Source organism: Malurus melanocephalus, unplaced genomic scaffold (assembly GCF_030028575.1).
Source record: "Malurus melanocephalus ecotype Western Australia unplaced genomic scaffold, MMel_1.1 scaffold_104, whole genome shotgun sequence".
Taxonomy (NCBI): domain Eukaryota; kingdom Metazoa; phylum Chordata; class Aves; order Passeriformes; family Maluridae; genus Malurus; species Malurus melanocephalus.
In genome coordinates, this window is record NW_026623336.1 from 363,929 (window position 1) to 383,486 (window position 19,558).

A 19,558-nucleotide genomic window follows, 5' to 3' on the forward strand; every position below is an offset into this window, starting at 1 on the left:
GAGAAGGCTCTGGAAAGACCTTAGAGCACCCTCCAGTGCCTAAAGGATGCCTGCAGGAAAGATGGGGAAGGACTTTGTATCAGGGAGKGCAGGGATAGATCAAAAGGTGATGGATTTACCTGAAAGAGGGCAGGTTAAATTAGATTTTAGAGAGAAATTCTTAGAGGGTGGTGAAGCACTGGCAGAGGTTGCCCAGAGAAGCTGTGGCTGCCCCATCCCTGGTCTTAAACACCAGGCTGGATGAGTCTTGGAGCAAGCAAGCTGGAAGGTGTCCCTGTCCAGGGCAGGGGATTGGAACTGATTGATCTTGATTGGTCTCTTCCAGCCCAGAAGGGACCAGAATCACAAATTCTAKGATTCTGTCATACTGCATAAAAAATACTGTGACTGCACTGCTGAGACTGAAATTAACTCTATGGAAAATAAAATGATGTCATGATTAAATAAGATTTTTGTCTGTATCATGAACTGACAGATGTGTTTTTTTCCAGTAATTGAATTATGCAGACTGTTTTTTCCTGCCTTGTCTTCCAGTGGAAAGGCACAGGTTAACTGGCTGTGCACTGGTTTGACAGGTTATTTTATTCACTTAGGTTATGTTCTTAACCAGATCCAGGGCTGAGAGCCAGAGCCTGACCTGACAGGCACCTTCCACAGGAGTTTGCATTTTTATGAGTGGAGAGCAGCACAGCTCAAGCAATCAATGTTTGCTGCTGCCCCAGCACATGGACAGACCAGGCATAACTGCTTGCAACATTTGTTTCAAGTCCTGTCTGGTGATGGTCTAAATGCTGCTTRACCAGCAGCTTTATTTTTATTTTAAAAAATATTTATGTAATGCACTGAMTTCTTTGATTTCCTTTCAGTAACAATGCGTCAGTTTGATCACCCTCACATTGTGAAGCTCATTGGAGTTATTACAGAAAACCCAGTCTGGATAATCATGGAGCTCTGTACGCTTGGAGAGGTATGAAAAATCCTCGTGGAGCTCTGGTCTCCCCTCTTTTAGCTCACTGAAAAGGCTGAAAAAACACTTCACAATGCTAACACATWGTATCTAGCATGATATCATAGTTCTTTGCAGAGTTATGGACTCAGAAACAGGAGTGGCAGCTTTTGACCTTCTCCTCCACCGGGGAGCTGCATCACCTCATTCCAGAGTGATTTAGTCAGAGTTTTCAGAGCATTCAATTGCAGTTCCAGAGTTAGAGCACGACCTCTGTTGAGATGATGATAATGTAATAATCATTTAAACAGCATTTGCAAACATACCTTCTAGAGTTGAAATAATTTATTCTTCCTGAATAATGCTTCATTTTCCCTTCAAACATCGAATTTCTTACATTGCTTTTTTTTCCCAGTAGAATATCTGCAGCAGAGGCCCTAGATAAGATGACTTCCCTCATTATTATGTTTTTTGGATGAGTGCTTTAAAGAAAACTAGACCTCACTTTTTATAATCAATTTGTTCTCTTTGAGCAACATGTTCCTGAAAATGTGAGCTGCCGTGATATTTCATACAGCATTACATGATTGTCATGGCAATTACAAAATTGCAATACATTGTCCAAAAAAAAATAGGAGAGGCGGATAGAAAAACCTCTAGTGGAGAAGTCATTTTCTGTCAGAAAATTACAGATTTACTTTCCAGRGCTCAAATCACTTTTCAAAGCTTTGTTTTGATGTGTGAGGAGACTCTGGTGCCACCTTCCAGTAGGTCCTGCCTGCCTTATACTGGGAATGCAGCTTAGAAATATTCTGCACTGATACTGGCTACTTTGAGCTAAATACAGCTGTTTTAGCACATGTAGGTTAAAATTAAAGCTTCTAGAACAATACTGATCCATCTGTGTTTGGCCTGGCCAGGTGCTGTTTAGTTCTGATTTAGGTCATAAATGGGGGCTRCACTTAGGGGTAGAAAAAACAAAAAGTCCAGGAGTGCTTCACTCTGGAACAGGAAAAGCAGATGCTTTTCAACAAGAATGCACAAAATTACTACGTTTTTGATAATTTAACACTTTCTATGTAGAAAAACTGCTTGAATTCTACTGCAGAATCTTAATCTTTCATGGGAAATGGTTTTCTTTTCCTTTAAGGAAAAGAAATCCAACCTTTAAGGGAAGTCATGCCCATTGATACTGACAAAAGCGTTCCAGTTTCAAATATGTCTTTTCAGCTTTGGGGTTTTTTTGTCCTAATTTTTTTTTCTGTTTTTTTCYTCCTTGATGCAAAAAGTTGAGGTCKTTTTTGCAAGTAAGGAAGTACAGCTTGGACCTGGCCTCTCTGATTCTCTACGCTTACCAGCTCAGCACAGCACTCGCCTACTTAGAGAGCAAAAGATTTGTACATAGGTAAGATGTCATCCATTTCTATCTGTACCTGTCTTTTTAAACACAACTGGATAAAATTTTAGGGAGTGTCATTTTTGATGAGGCTTCCACTAAAATTACACCCTTTTCAAGGGTGACACCTGCTGGTTCACTCCTGGATCGACTTGGAGCTGGTGCTGGATTTCAGGAGGAGTCATTTTCAGTTGTTGCTTTGTGGTTACAGTGTTTTTTCAAGCTGTGAGTCAACTGTAATCTTTCAAAAATAGAAAAGCAAAACAAGGGCAGATGGCTTCTTAAGTAAAGAAGAGAGGAAATAAAATATTTATAAAGTACACGTACTTGCTTAACCAGAAAATGAACCTAAACWTCCTTTATGGTGTGTATTGGATTTTGTTCCCTTGAATGTGAACATGAGTTTCTAGGGAGAAGAGACTGGCTGCAGCCTCTTATTTTATGCAACTAAGATTTCACAGCACTCCAGTTACTAAGTACAATTAATTTTAAACTTCAGCAGTTTATTTGTGTTTAAATACTTACTATCTAATTCTCTATATGTGTTAAGATAATATATACGCAAACATGTATATATAAAGTAATAGCTATGCATATATACATAGATATTTATATTAAAACGTTGTAAACAAAAAAGGGGGAGCAAAGAAGACTGAGAGGAGTTGTTCTCTGTTGTTCTCTACAGTGAGAACTTGAGCTGCTTATTAAGAAAACCTCATACAGGACTGAGATTTTAAAACAGTTCCTTACCTTTGTGGGGCAGGAGGTAAATTTTCTTCTGGTGATACTTTACCAATTTACGTTTTTAAATAACTAAAAATACTGTCTCCTCTGTTTGGCAGGGATATTGCTGCTAGAAATGTGCTGGTATCTACCACTGACTGTGTGAAATTGGGTGACTTTGGTTTATCCCGATACATGGAAGACAGTACTTACTACAAAGGTGAGTTGACCCTCTGGATCCTTCATCTGCAGACAGAACACAGCTGCTTCTCACAATATTGAGCAATTAACCAGATTTCCTTGGTCTAGCTGGTGTATTTGTATAAAAAGGCAAGTTATTTAAAAATTTAATAATGGCAGTAAATTCCTTAAGTGAGTGCTTAAGAAGGATCACAAAGTGTGATATAAATTGCAAAAAGCAGCAAATTCATGTATAGGTACAGATAAATGTTGAGCTGTTGCTGTCGTTGTATGCTGCATAATTAAGATGCCACTGGACTAGGAAGATTCACTACAAAACTGTCCTTGAAACCTACTTTTTGCCCCATTTTGAATGGAATACTGAGCTTTGGTGTCTCCAGCAGTTCAGGGATGCCCTCCAGTGCCTGATAGATGGGAAATRCAGCAGGAGAATAGAGATTGCACGTTGGGTACCACACAGTGGCATTCCAAAGCTGGTGTATTATTATTAAACCATGTGTTCATAAATCTCATCTTCAATATATTTCTGGTTTCATAGATTTTAAAATACACATTATCTGTCCCCTTCCATTCCATTATGTTTCCTTGTTTCATTTTTCTCATTTCACCAAGCTGCATTTTATCTTTTAAATTGCTGAGAGGGGAAATAATTTTGACGTGATCATTCCTTGGGGTGTTTTGGGGTTTGTTACTGGGGTCTATTATTGAGAGGTTTGAGGGATGATTATTATTTTGTTTTTCATTTCTCCGTTTTATGTAAAATCAAACAACCTTATATATTGATATTTAAAGTGCTTTGCTGGAGATAGGTTTTGCCTATGAATTAYTTCACTGGGAACAGAATCTATGTTTGTGCTCTGTAGTGGGGATAACAACCTGCCCTTTCTTGCTTTCCCTGTAGCTTCCAAAGGAAAATTACCCATCAAGTGGATGGCTCCAGAGTCAATCAATTTCCGACGGTTTACCTCAGCCAGCGATGTGTGGATGTTTGGTAAGTGAACACCAGATRGAGAGGGTTCTTTGTGTCCTCTTGGAGAAGTCCACCTTTTATTTTAACTGTTATAAATGAATMATTTCCAAATATTTGTTACAGTTTTTACTGTACATTCTGAAAATCCAAATTCTCCACTGGATTTTCTCCAAAAATATTTTTCCACCTCTGTTTTTCTTCCCTGCTCAATAAACCTGAATTTTCATGTGCATTTTAACCTCCAGAAGGTGACCTCTAGGAATGGAAGTACAAGTAAATTAGCTCATAGTTATAACAGAGGTGATTTTTGTCTGTTGGTTTGAGTTTTTTTGTGTTATACCATTGTCATTTGTTGTTTCTCTATTGTATTTTGACTTCTTCTTTATGTTCACATACATTTCCTTGCTTAATGTGCTGATCATCCTGTGAGATACCCAATTTCCAGATCCTTAATGCTAGATTCCCACTTAATTTGTCTTTTATATCCTCTGGCCTCTTACAAAATACAACTAGAAGCTGATAAATATAAGGGTAAATGGAAATATCCTGAAACCTGCATATTTTTTTCTAAATATACAACATTATATATGAATCTGATGTCCCGTGATTAAACTGGTGCTGGCTGCTGGCCTGTACAGACAGAGCACAAGGTGTATTAGGGAACAAAGTTGATGAGGCTTGAAATAAGAGCAGGACAGTCGAGTAAGAGTTCACCCTCCTTACAAATGAAAATTGAATGTTKTTAAGTGGAGGGTTTATAATACTTTAAACTCTAGTTCAGTCAGAGTTAGAAAATGAAGCCTATAGAACATTCTGGCCAATCCCAAACAGCCAGACCATGTTTCCCTTTGTGCTTTTAATGCAGTTTCAATAGAGACTGGTTTATTACATGGTTTCAGCACAAAAWAATTGGATCAATGCCAGCGCTAAAACACCCTCAAAGTGAAAATAACTCTGCCTGTCGAAACAAGCCAATTGGAAGGAGTCAGAGGGAACAGCAAACACATTTTACCTCGTGAGAAAGGAGATTTGAATATGAGCAAGCAGTGATTTAGGGCAGGGAAAAGGCAGTGTGGAGCCAGGCTGTGTGAGGCAGCTGTGGGTCACTGCMTCATTGGGAGGTGAGGCTGTGCTGGCTGTGTGATCCTGCTGCAGGTAAGTCCAAACCAATTCCCTGCTGTACATTCAGGAAGAAATCGCATTAGGAGTAGGAAAATGGGGTTTGTTTCTCTTTTAACAGCTCTCATTGTTTGTTCACAGTGAAGAAAACATGGTTTTTGTGTGTTTTCCTCAGGTGTGTGTATGTGGGAGATCCTCATGCACGGGGTAAAGCCCTTCCAGGGAGTGAAGAACAATGATGTGATTGGGCGGATCGAGAACGGTGAGCGGCTCCCAATGCCTCCAAACTGCCCTCCCACCCTCTACAGCCTTATGACCAAGTGCTGGGCCTACGACCCCAGCAGGAGACCCAGGTTTACTGAACTTAAAGCACAACTCAGGTAGGGTTTGACTTCGGAGAGGTCGTTTCCTTTGTTTAGAAATGTTTGTTTGGTCTTTGTCTTCTGTTACAATGTTTTTGTTCTGTGAAAACGCGAGGCACGGTGTATTTGAGTTTTTATCTTCAGAAGGCCAGGTTGTTGCTGGTCTTTTGGAAAACTGGGCCTTATCTGGCAGAGAAAATGAGATTAGGCAAAAAATTCAAATAACTGGAAATATGAATCACCTCCTTTCTCTCCCAAGAAAAACTCCATGTTTTACTAGCAATTTAATTAGAATTTTAGCTACAATCCTTGGGGAGGGAGGTAGAAAAATTCAGACTGATTAAACAAACACACCATGGGCTTTTGGGGTAGAGATGTATCTTCACTTAAACAAATGAAGCATCAGGTGAGTGCTGTTGAAAGTTCTTTTCATGATGTAGTGCAGTAGCTGCACAGGCACAGCTGTCACAGGGCAGTTGCAGAGCCTGCAGTAAATGCAGCATCATAGACAGAAATTCCTTTACCCTTTATAAACCAGGATATCACCTGCCTTGTGTTTATCTTGGAATGAGTGTGAGCACACACCTTGAAGATCAGTCTAAATTCACACCTTAGTTTATTCTGCAATAATATATTCCAGTGTCTGCATCACCATTTCACCAGCCCCAGCGTGGGAGGAATGTTTGAAYTTTGAAACATTGCTGAGATAATGTGCAGACACATTTGATATTTGTGACCAAATTGGGTCACAAATGCTGAGTTTTGGATTTCATGAGTGCTCAGGGTTTTGTGTAAGTCAATACAAGCTCTGAGTAACACATAGGTTTTGCACACTGACAATCCACACTGGGAATTCTTGCAATTCATTGCTAAATTCTTCGGTTTGACTTTAGGTTTTGCTTCAAAGTTGTGTTTTGTGGCGTGTTTTATTTTCATAATATCATTTTTTGCTGTCACTGAAGGTTCACAGTTCAAGATAATTCACTGGTGGTTAAAATGAGAGACAATTTGAATATAATTATGATGCTGTTTCAGAGCTGCTGTACGGAGAACTTAAAGACCTCAAAGTTCTTTCCTATTTCTTTAAATTTTATACAATTGCACCATCTGTTACTCTGGTAGCTCCTGTGTAGACTCATAATTTGCAGAGCTAAGGGAAGACTTAGCCCTTCTCACGGGAAACTTCCCATCCTCTCGACTGTGTGGAGTTAATGCAAAGGAAGGAATGTCAGGGCTGGGTAGGGATTGCAAGGAAAAGATGTGGCACAGCTGTGTGGTTTRGCTAATAGGTGGAGATTGGCAATTCACCTCCTTTTTTTTTGTGAGTCTGCAAGTACAGGATGGTTGATAATTTGCAGCCAGGTTGTACTGATAACTTAAAGCTGGCACAGATGAGAATGAAGCCCTAAAAATGTGATTGGAAGATGGCTGTGGTGTGTAAGCCCAAGCAGGGAGAGTATCTCACCAGGGAGGAAAGAGGATGAGTAAATCCAGAGCATGCCCAAGAGCCTGACTGTCCTCAGAACCAGCACTCAGGGCATGCAGCAAGGCAGGGGCTCGTTGGTTACACATCAAAATGTTCCCAGTGTGCGTGGGTGAGCTCTGAAACCAGTCACCCAGAAAGACTCTGGAATTTCCATGCTGGCAGAGTCARATTTTGATTGGAAAAGGCTCAGAGCAGCTGGCCCTTGCTGTGCATAGAGCCCAGCTTCACCAAGAGACTGGACTTGAGACCTCCATGCACCCCTTCCCATCTCACTGTGATGGAAAGATGCACCAAGTGTGGAGGGGTTTTGCTCCTCTGGTCATGCTGGGAGATTTGAAGCATTGTTTAGAGTGCAGCCTCATTCCTGGGGCCACTGCAATCCTAAAACCTCTGTTACTCTGTTCCCACAAGCAGGGAGCTTTCTGCCACTCCAAACCAGTGACCTTTCTCTCCCAAAGTTAGGCTGCGTGGTTGTCYTTAGGGCTGCTTTGCACTGCTCCAGACCCAGTCAGCCTCTTGCTGGAAAGGTTGCCAATTCCCTGATGCTGAGGCAGTCTCAGGCAGCTAGAGAAGATTGAGTTTCAAAACTCAAATTCCCATGAACTTGCAAAAACAAGCCATTTCCCTGGTGGCCTTTCCCTGTGGTGTTGCTGCTGCTCATTCTGGATCCTGTCCAGCGTAGTCTCTWCAAGCTGAGAGCAAGCCTGGATGTTTGCTTGGAGCCAGATACAGCACTGCAGCATTTATTCCTCTCTGGTTTAATGAAAAAAACTCCCATGGTTTTGGGAAAAATCTTCTGCATCTGGAATAGCACTGATGGGAGCATAAGCATTTCACGTGCTCTCTGTTATTTGATGATTTTCTCGTTTCATAGGAACAGCTGCTTTGCACAAATTTGCAGCTGATTGTGCAAGGCAGAGGTGCTGATTTCTGCACAATTTATGTTCTGTTATTTGTTGTTACATATGAATTTAAGGACTGTTATTAGGGTAGTAATTTTCTAACATTTGATCTGTCTGAAGTGGATGTGGTTGAGTCAGTCTTCCCAGCAAACACARAAACAAATGGGTGGATTGTGGATTTCCAAATGTAATTTATCCTCACATTCCAAGTCTCCTTTTCAAGTGGTGGAGGGGGGGTTAAAAGTCAGATTAGGTCAGGGCAGTGAGGTGCTACCCTGCTAYTCCTGCAATTCTGACTTGGTCAGAATTAGAATATAGGATATTTTTAATTGGGAARTGTAAGTTGCCGTGCTGGTTTTGTGTAGAAGAGTTTTTTTTYCTTGCACTACATGGTAAATAATATAAAAGTATTTTAATTTTAAGCTTTCATATTAATGCAATTTCATGACATTTTCCATTGTAACGTGGAACAAATTTTGTTTAAAGTACTTCTCACTAACCCACTCAGCTACAAACAGCAAAACAAGCAGCAGTTGTGTCATTGCAGAGGTGAGAGTGTCACTGTTGGTCACAGAKTTTAACAGAGTGCTGACCCCACTGGCATCAAAGGGCTGCAGGTCACATTGAATACAACTCTAAAATTAATGAGAMGGGGTAAAAGAGACAGATTCTATGCTTTTAAAGTCTGGTTTTATGACAGCAGTGAGATAATTAACTGATGAGAACTGGACTTGAGCCTTTTTGTCAATGCATTTGCTGTAGATCCTGAAACGTTGCTTATAAATGAAAGAAAACTGGTAGGAGTGAGGGCAGTTTGAGTCCTTTTTTTGTGGCTTTCTGACAAAAAAATACTATAACACATGCTTGAAATACGTGATGGAGGCTGCAAAATGATTCATCAGCCTTTTGTTCTTTGACTGTGACCATTAGGAAGAGACCATAATCCATATAAAAGTKCTTTCATATTGGAACAATATGTGCAGTTATGTTCATCTGCATCCAACTTCACATTTCTGGTGGCAGAGAGAAAGAAGCTGCTTGGGGTGGTCAGCACTCAGTGTAGCAGGAGACCCTGGTTCTCCTGTGSCTTTTGGAACATGAGGGTACAGTTCAGTATTTTAAATATTCCTACACTGGAGATCCCCATAAATGCTTCCTTTTCTCTGTCACAGGCCCATTTCAGTAAAAAGTTCTTTGTAAATTACGTAAGTTTATCAATCACACAAACTTGTAATTATTGAGATTTTTCATGAGCCTTCACCTTGCCAAGAGGCTGAGTTAAGTTTGTGCTGCCCCAAGGTTTGTGAGGGGAACCATAGGGATAGAATTCTCTGCTTGCTCCTCTTTGCTGCTAAAAATACATGCAGTTTGGGAAAATATGCCTAGATCTGACTTTTCCTGACCTTCTGCAAATTCTAATAAACTGTTCAGAGAACTTGAGCAGCTGCACTGAGGAAACGTCAAAAATATCTCTTGGCACATTCTTACTTCATCCACAGACCGGTCTTCCCTTTGTGAAAACAAAGACCTTTCTGTGAGTCATTTATATTCCTTGTGGCTTTTTCAAGTAGTKCTTCTCCGAGGCATTTCTATTTTATATTCTTGTCAGCAGAATCAAGGGCATCCAAGTACAGATGCTGCTGTAGCCCATCAACCTGTGACCAGGCTGCTCTGGGCTGCTGGGAAGGAACCTCCCGATGGCACGGGCAGTGGGAGAGCAGGGGAGGATGAATTGCAGCTGTAAAGGCAAAAGCTGAGCCTGTGTTAGAGAAAAAGGAGTAATTGCAATAGAAATTTGTCATTTCCAGTGATAGAAGCTGATGGTGTTGAGCACTGGGACACCACAGATAGAATGGCTTTGATAGCAAAGGCAGAGAGAGGTTTCATTCCTTTCTRTGGAAAACTGGGACTGTGCTGTGACAAATTCCACACATGGCCCCAAATTGTCAATAAGCCATCTCTAAATTTAGCCAGCTGCTACCAGCCAACTCTATTCTRTATTTTAGCTCTGATTAGAGCAACTGCTGTATCAACAGCTTGGTTAAAAATCTATAATTTATTCATTTTTCATTCATTAATCTGAGCAAATATTTTTGTCTTGTTTTTTTTTTAATCCTGAGGTATGTCTTGAAGGATGGTAATTGTGGTTCCTGGCTGGCTGCTTTTTCATGCTACACAAAAAACTTATGCTGGATACCTGAAGTGTGACATAGCTTTGAAGCAAGGGGTTTGTGCCAGTTCTTCATGGGCTCAATAGGGAATTTTGCATTTTCCTTATTCTGAAGGAAGAGAGATGTGACATAGAAGGATTCTATCTTCATTCCCTCCATTGAGCTGTAGCTGTGTTTCTATGGTAGTTCTAGCAGGGTGACTTTTGCAAATAACTTGTCTGATTTTGCTTTTGTTCCACATTCTTGTGTTGCTTYAGCAATGATGGATTGAAATTGCAGCAATAGTTATAAACTTGATTTAGCTGCAGCGAGACAAGATGACTTCTCTGCTTTTTACAAGTGGCATAGTTTGGGGTTTTTTTGGCTGAGTAAGGAGAAGCAAAGTTCTCGTCTCCAGCAGGAATTTATTCTTGAAATAAGCAGTAAAGTTCCACGATGAGAATAGATTGCTGGAGTTGATCTCATCCCCTGAATGAGTAATTCTGGGTGGTTGTTTAGCAGACTGAACAGGAGATTATAAACTCAGGATTTWGCTTTGTTTCTGGAAACTCCTGAGTGATAAAGAAGCCGGAATAGCTCCTCCACAGGGCTGTCTTTACCCTGGGGACAGCGATATGGAAATAATCTGCCCTGCTCACRTCTCCAGACCGTCCGCGTAGCGTGCGGCTCCAAGGAATTGGCAGCTCCCTCTTTCAAAGCTTCATTCTGAGTATTTTTTCAAATGGCAAATATCCAACATTAATAAGCCACATAGCAGAGCTGGGAGGAGGCTGGCTGTGGGGGCAGCAGGAGCACGTTCAGCTTCAAACAGGCTTTTTAATAGTCAGAACAGTGGTAAGTAGCAAACTGGTTTTACTACTGTCTTGTACTTTGTGAAAATGCAGCCTTTTGACCTGAATGCTTAGAAGCTGAGTGAATACTGTCAGATCTTTCTGTTTTGCTAAATTGCTTCGCTGAATGTGTTCCTGGTTAGGCTGAAACGTAAGAGCTGTAGAAGTATTTTTGACTGCTTTCTTTCAAAAAGGAAAAAAAAAAAAAATCCCAGTGATCTGAGGCTTTTGAGTTTTAGTAAAGAATATTTTCAGTTTGTTTTGAACCTTTGCAGCAGTTCAGTAGAATATTTTCTTGTGAAGATTAAGCTTTCATGCAAGTAAGTGCTTGATTGATTGTCTTTGAGGATTTCTCTGTGTAATTGCACATAAAAAGAACTGTTATGCAAAAAAAATGGTGTGCAAAATCAGCCACAGCTTTCTAAAAATTCGATGCTGTTTCTGTTGTTAAAAGCACCGTGGTAATCCTAGAGAAATATTTCTTCCTGATACTGGTTTTCAGAAACAAAACCAGTGTATGTGAAAGAAGTTTGGTTTTCAGTAACCTTAGAACATTTCAAGTTAAGTTGTGTTTATTAGCCTGAAAAATTCAAGAGCTGTGGGGAGAGGTTTGTTAGTCACTGAACTGGAGTTTTACTTAATTACAACATGTTTTCCTTAGTACAATACTGGAGGAAGAGAAGCTGCAGCAAGAAGAACGAATGAGAATGGAATCCAGGCGACAAGTCACGGTATCCTGGGACTCAGGAGGATCAGATGAAGCTCCTCCCAAGGTAGCTAAAACTGCATATTACGTGTGTTTAAAAAAAAATAAAAAAAATCCTCTTTTTATTCCTTTTATTTCTTCAAAGCCTCCCCTGATAGGTTGGTTCAAACCACAGCATTCTGGCCAGTTCTGTTCCCATCTGGGAATCCTTGCCTGAAATGACCCAGCTCTGCTCGAGCTGTGGTTACAACTGATCCATGCTGTGATACTGCATTAAAGATTTTCTGTTTCTTCTTTAACTTGTAAAAGGCACCYGTGGTTGCCACAAAATCGTTTGCTGGCCTTTCCTTTTTCCTTCTTTCTTGTAGCTTTCCTGTGAATCGTTGGCTAATGAGCTCTCAGGCCAGCGTGAAGTTTATTTATAACATTAGTGACAGGACAGAAATCAGCTAATTGCATTTTCCTTCTTCTGGACAGAAAATTAGGGGTTTGTTTCCAAGGAACGTACGTGGTTTAGTTTCCAGCTCATTTTCATTTCTGTCCTGTTTGGATGTCACTGATGTGTTCTGCAGCTGTGGGAGTCCAGCCTCACCAGTTGCTGAGCCCTCTCCTCTCTCAGTGACTTTCCTGCTTCCCCTCAGAGTTATTTTTGCAAGTTGTTACATGAAAATTCAAGCCACTATTTTGAAAAATTTAATTTTTGTGCAGTCACCACCGAATTGTCAGTGTCCTRATCTCTTATGGTGAATTCCTGGAGCTGATAATAATTCCAGTAGTAYTTGTGTGGTACCTTGTGCTGCACACATTCCCCAACACTCATAGAAAGGCAACTTTTTCTTTTTGATTGGTCTTGTTTTATTTTGTTTTGTTTTGGTTTTGGGGGGGAGGGTGGTGGTGAGGTTTTTTTTGTGTGTGTGTTTGACATTTTGGAGGGTTTTTTCTCTCAATTTCCAGGTTATTGCCTGATAGATGAGATTTCTGAGCTTAGTTCTACATCAGATGGCAAGCAGGAAATAAGGGCAGTGGAGCTGCTACTTTTCAGAGTTAAAACCAGCAAACAATCCATCAGCCTGTTTAGCCATCAGGATTTGGTGTTTTTCTAAACAGGCAGTGTTCCAAGTTACAGAAGCAGATAAATTGCATAAATTGGACCAATATACTGCTTAATTTGAAATGAGCACTTTGGCGTGTGATGTATGAAGTGAAACACTTGACCAAAGATGTGTTAAGACTGCAGGTAATTCTGGCACTGCAGATAATCTGATTTGAGTGGCTCACCACATCCTCACTGTGTATCTGATGCAGTTGTTGATTAGGTTTTTTTAAAAACTATGTAAAATATGAATGTGCTTAATACTGGCATTGGAACAAGTTGAATTTTGTAGCTAGGAGGTTTGAAGTGTCTCTTTAATTATCTRATTTCCTAATGGTGACAGCTGATTTTTTAATTTTTCTGACAGTTCATTATGGAAGTTTCAGATTGTTACAGGTTTTTAACTCCATATTATTTACATCCTTAAATGTCTACACATCCTCAAATAATTCCCAACTCTCACAATCTATACTAYAAAATTACTTGTATCTCACAGTGGTATTTCCATTAGAAACCTAAGACAGAAAACATCCTAGTCCAGAATGAGAATGACTTTTTCGTAACATTTTCATAAAATCCTGCAACCTCAAAGAAATGTGGTCACCTTTAACTGCAGAAGGACTCAAGGAGGACTTTCCAAAATTATGAATTTTAGGGTTTTTTGTTCCTCTTTGGTTGATTTTTTTCCTCCCCATCAGTGCTGTCCATTATCCAAAAGAAACCTTCAAATATACCTTTAGAGGTTCAGAACATAATCAAAAACAATTTCCATGTTGAGGCAATTAGTTACACAGAAGTTAATTATCAGAACTAACTTCATACCTCAGAATATCACATGGAAATAGCCGTGCAAACAAATCTGTTTGGTTTGTGTTATTCTGACTGAAGCAGAAGAATTTACTTTTGGGAGCAGTCACAAAAGCAACAGATTAACAACACAAATTGGAAACAAGGCTGTATTGCTCCTGGAAATTTGATTTAGGAATTATGTTCTTAGATGATGTTCTCTCTAGAATTAAACAGCACAGAGCAGGTCATCCAGTGCAAACAATTAAATAAACACAAAGAATTCACTGAGCAAGCATTATTTATTGACATACTGAGCAAACAATTCAGCTTCATCCACTGCCAAGCAAAAATGGAGGAAAAGCTAATTGTTTTTAAATAGTGTTTGTAGTTATAAAAAATCTGGGGCTTTTTTTTTGGAGTTTGGCTTTGTGATCACCACCTGTAAATGTTTGTCTCACTGAAACATAATTTTCTGGATTTAGTTGCGTGATTCTAAAAACTCCTTTATGTTTACAGCCCAGTAGACCTGGTTACCCCAGTCCCAGATCCAGTGAAGGGTTTTATCCAAGTCCACAGCATATGGTACAGCCAAATCATTACCAGGTATTACATTTAATATTGTGCATGTATTTTTTGTTTTTAAATGTGGGTTTTCTATCTTAGTTGCAGCTGGTGGGATTGATGCATTTCTTACATGGTTTATTTTAACTCAGTTCTGTCAATGAGTTTTGTCTTACGTAGAAAAATACCCCAAACTGAGCCTGGTAGGTTTACACCAGATGGCAAATATTTCCACATCTGATGTGGTGCTCAGATTGCTAAAACTGCAGTGAAACATTTCCATATTTATTGAAGGAATGTGGCGTTCATGTTAACATTTGTGCTGAGCTATGAAATCACTTGATTTATAAAATGGCATCAACTGAGGGCCTTTCCTTGGGGTCACTGGTATTTTATTTTCTGTGTCCTGGTAGCTGCTGCCTTTAGCTCTGCCACTTTGCATGCTCACAGGTTTTGCTTTTTTTTTCCTAAAACTGCTGAAGAAATTCAGAATAAAACTTTGTCATTAAAGGCCTTTGGGCAATTTTAGGTTTATTCAAGCCAWATACAGCTGTCTCAGTCAAGGGGATTTTTTCCATGAAGAGAAGGAGGTTTTCATTGATTTTATAAGTACTTCAGGCTCATTAAAACTGCTTGGATTTTCCTGTGGAGAAGTTCCCAGGCCACTCAGCTCAGCACACTAATTACATGCTGCTGCTCAAGATTTAAGCCTGTAACATACAGCAGGGGGTACATTTTATAGGGCTCTGTAGGGTGATGTTTGCAGGCTCCTATTAACTGGAACATGAGCTCTGCATGTGTAGCTCTTACATATGGATCTACAGATTTAGTTTTGTCCTCAGAGGACTTYGATCTTCTTGACTGAAGAGGTTAGAGCACACTCTGATGCTGCTGGTTTGAGAGGCACCATGAAATAATTACCCTCAAAAGCTGTATTTCTGTACTGTGACAGTTACTCTAAAATAGTTGTGATAGGCATCCTCAAAGACTTTAAAAAGAGGTGTCATTTTTTGGCTCAGCTTCCTTGTTCTGATGTTGCTTCCCCTTCTTCCTCTCAGTGACTGCTTGAGTCATWTCTGCACTTTCATGTTTGTTGTCTTGGAGGGGATATTTTCATCATGGAGAAGCACAGGTCTTGCTAATATCTCTGTTTTCCTCTTTGTTTTTGCCTGTGTGGGTTTTTTTTGTCCCGTGAAGGTGTCTGGCTACCCTGGTTCTCACGGGATACCAGCCATGGCTGGCAGCATTTATCCTGGGCAGGCTTCTCTCTTGGATCAAGCAGATTCCTGGAACCATCGGCCTCAGGAAATATCAGTGTGGCAACCAAACATGGAGGTATGGTGATCTGGCACATCTGTACAGTTAAATACACTCTTTACTATTATAAATTGTATTAATTGTATTATTCAGGTAGGTCTGTTATAGGAGAACTGAGTTTTTCTGGTGGTTTTTAGAATTACCTCACTGTAGTGGGCTGGGAGTCAGGACTGACTTGTTTTTTAAACAAATCCTATCTGTGAGTCTGGGCATAAAAGTGTCACTTCTCACAAATTCTCAGTGAAGTTGTTATTACTTACCTTAACTGAGTGCTAGCAAGTATTTGTTAAGAGAGGACTTCACTGGAACTTAGTGCTGTTCATAGAGTTGGAAACATCCCTGTAAAAATACCTCTCTTGGGAGATACCCAGCACAGCTGAAGGATTGAGTCTTCTCAAAGTGAGAAAATTAAATGATCTGAAAAACTGTTCCTGAGTTGAATTTTTTCTGGGTGCTCTTCAGCCTGTCATGATTGCTCTAAGCTGCTGAGGAACACCAAATTATTTCCCCCTTTAACTTTCTGGGTTTTTTTTTTTCTTTCTCCGTTGTTGTACACTTTTTTATTCCATTTTTTCCTTCCACAAAGGTTCAGTTTGTGCAGCTTATGTCTTAAATGTGTTTCTTCTCTAACCAGCTCTATTCCCTGTGTTCCTGATAAACRTTTAGGTGATAGCTGAGACTTAGCTGTTGAATTAATACAGGGGAGTTTGTTACCAAATTTTTCTTGTCTTTTTTTAAAATACTAATTTATACATTATTTCCTAATAATTTCCAGACAGAATTGGGGTATGGTATGTGGAGTATTTGAAAGCTTGAGACAGGCGTAAATATTTGGTCAAAAAATCATTAAAAAATATTTTTGTGACATGCTTTGCCAGTGTTGGCTAACACTGAATAGTATATTTGTTTTGATTTTAAAAAAATGTGTCTTGCAGCTTTTAACAACTGGATGCTTACATTATTGCTCAAGACCAAAAAAACAAAATTGATAAAACTRGTTTTGTTGTCCAGCCTAAATGAAGTGCAACACAGGAAGTGACAAGGTTTCTGAAAAACAGAACAGAATCTTTCAAATCTCTTTTGGTTGCAGTGACTAAGAGGMAGGCAGATAAAAAGTTTGGAGCTGRAAAGAGTTTCYTCTGCTGCTCTGCTTCAGTTTTTGWGGAGCTGAAGAAACTGCTTGACTGCTGCTTAGAATTGAGCTTCTATAAATMTTTAATTTATAATCTCTTTGCACCTGTTCATACAAATTTTAAATTGTGAGACTGAATAAACTTATTCTGGATTGTAGGATTCAGGCACTTTGGACATCCGAGGGATGAGCCAGGTTCTACCCACACACCTCATGGAGGAGAGGTTGATACGACAGCAACAGGAGATGGAGGAAGATCAGCGCTGGCTTGAAAAAGAAGAACGATTCCTGGTAATGCTTTGTTTCACAGTCCTTCTTAATTCCCCCYGATTTTTGATTTTGTATTGCTACTGGCTAGAACTGATCATTTCTGTGAAATGATAAAATTTACTGGACAGAGGGGTGGGTTTGGAAAACAGGTTTTAAAATAAGTGTTCAAGTAGTGATTCCTGTATTTCATTTATCTTGARCAGCTGTGGCTTTTGGTGAATCTCATTTTATCCAGTTGAGAGTTTGTGTGTGGGAAGTTGTGGGTAGAATTCTGATCTGGAGGTTGCCTGTTTGTTCTTGAGGAGATGGATGTGTGTGTACTCTGCCCCCCAAAAAAGGTGTAACCATCAGCCACCTAAGGACCCTGGCTGTGCTGAGAGTTGTAACCAGTCTTGCCCTGAAGGATTAATGACACATGGTAGTGGGAAGAAATAATATAAGAAAGAACTCTGTGAGGAGGGGAAACGTTCTAAACCTCACCAGGAGCAGGAGGAAAAACTCATTGGTAATGGGATCTTCTGATGCTGTTACTCTGCAATTCCACGGTTCCTTGTTGTCAGTGCCACTGGTGTGTGTGTATGTTTTTTGGTTCAGCTCTGGCTTCCCAGTTGTCAAAATTCAGGTTGTGTGTTAAATTTCTCCCCCTCAAGGCTGGTGGCTGCAGATGGAGCAGAAGGTGGGAGTAGAAGGTGGCAGTAGAAGGTGGCAGTAGAAGGTGACAGTAGAATGTTGCTGTGTACAGGAGCCTGTGGGTGCCTGAGCCTCATGGGACAGGTGGATAATTGACAGTGCTGTGGTGTGGGTTGTGACAGTAGTGCTGCATTTGATTCAAGCGYATTTCAGAGCATATTTCAGTTTGGAAATCTATATTGTAGCCATGGGTAGATTCTCCCATGTCCAGGACATCATTGTGCCTGAGCTAAGAAGTGACTTTTGATTAAAGGCTGTTGGAACTGGTTTCCATGTAAGTCCATGTGGGAATTTGCAGTTTCCCATTAGGATGACAGCAAACAAACCACTGTACCCAGATTGCTTTGTCTGAAGACAAGGAGGGGAAAGGAAAGTTTCTTCCCTAATTTAGGCATTGACTTTTCCACTCTTGTGTGGCACCAGCTGCTTGTGACCTGCACATCCCAGGAGGTCAGACTAATCCCACTGATGGTTAAAACTTTAAATATGGTCAAGAACTTTTTTTGGATTTAAAGTGGTTACTGGGAATGAGGCATTGAYATTGCAGGTTGTGGCAGGAGGTTGTGTGAGAGCTTTCTGCAGAAAACTTTCTGATTTTTTTTTCTGCAGAATAAATGATGATTATTTGTAGTGTTTGTTAATTCAGTCTCTGGACCATTAGGATGTTTAACATCCCCAGATTGATGTTGAGGAGGAACTGGCTGATTTTTCTTTTATCTCTAGTACAATCATAGCATCTGTTTGGAAGAGATTTGCTGTGTTTCCATTTTGTGTTCGTTTTATTGTGAGTAGATGAAGAGACACAATCTCTCTTGCATCTATTTGTTGAGGAATTGGAATCCATAAGAGATTTCAGTTCTTTTCCACTCCACATTCACATTTTGGCTGTACAGACTTTAGGATTCACCCTTGAATGCCTATTAACAAATTTATCCCCTGTGTCAGGAGCTAAAGAAGCTGCTGGTAGCCACAAGATGACTTTGAGCCCATAACAGGACATGTGTCAGGACAATTTACAGTTTATAGATGKGTGTTCTTGGAAAAGGAATGTGGGTGGGTTTCTAGGTTTAGCCCTGAGGAAGTGAAGATTTGGGAAAGTCCTCGTGGGGAGTCATCTTGGGAGCCTTGGCTGAAGGATATCCACAATTCAGACATGACWGTCCAAACATGTAAAAATAAACCATTTATTGAGGCATTAAGGCCACATAATGAGGTGCAGCAGAGAAATAAGACAGATTTTACACACACAGGTTCTTTGGCCGGTGTTCTCTAATGAGTGACAACATTTCTGCTCCTGGGAGAAAGAGCCTTCCCTATTTTCACTCCAGGTGGTTTAGGGAGAAGAAATCTGTCCCTCCCTTGCCTGCTTTGCACAGGTTGCAGACGAATATTTGTCCTTTTGAGCACAGAGAACAACAGAGTARAGCCAGATTTTAATATTTAACTTACGTAACTATAATATTTAACTTCTGTAACCATGTGCAGCGTTCTCAATGTAAACTGTCTACTTCCAAAGGCAGCTCTGTTTACCCAGTCCTCAGGCTCTACAGCACATCCCACTTGTACTTCTGAGAGTTGGACTCACAGGGGAGCAACTGCAAATCATTTAATGTAAGACACTGCARCAAGATGAAAAATCCTCTGTGGGTTTGTGTTAGTACAATTTTTGTTTCCCCAGAGTAAAACCAACTTGCTCRTGACTTGAAATTTATTGCTGCTTCTGCAGGGAGAAAATACAACTCACAAGCACGTTGGTGCAGGGATAAACAGCACCGATGGTGCTGGAAGGGGCACCCCAAATGGGGAATTTAGTTGCTGTGGCATTGAAATGGAAATGTGCCAGTCTTTGGGGAGGTTGTTATCAGTGTAAGCAGTTTGCCTGAAACTGGTCCTT

At 40.2% G+C, this 19,558-nt stretch overlaps 1 protein-coding gene across 3 annotated transcripts in view; it reads left to right on the forward strand.

Moving 5' to 3' along the window:
• PTK2 (protein tyrosine kinase 2) overlaps window positions 1-19,558 on the forward strand; it is a 187,623-nt gene that overhangs the window by 153,719 nt on the left and 14,346 nt on the right. For all 3 annotated transcript variants that reach the window (XM_057369158.1, XM_057369160.1, XM_057369159.1), the window contains 9 exons: window positions 867-967; window positions 2,236-2,351; window positions 3,185-3,285; window positions 4,168-4,257; window positions 5,531-5,735; window positions 11,768-11,879; window positions 14,211-14,297; window positions 15,453-15,590; window positions 16,864-16,995. In XM_057369158.1, the coding sequence (XP_057225141.1) occupies window positions 867-967; window positions 2,236-2,351; window positions 3,185-3,285; window positions 4,168-4,257; window positions 5,531-5,735; window positions 11,768-11,879; window positions 14,211-14,297; window positions 15,453-15,590; window positions 16,864-16,995 (1,082 nt within the window). The remainder of the gene's footprint in view (window positions 1-866; window positions 968-2,235; window positions 2,352-3,184; window positions 3,286-4,167; window positions 4,258-5,530; window positions 5,736-11,767; window positions 11,880-14,210; window positions 14,298-15,452; window positions 15,591-16,863; window positions 16,996-19,558) is intronic.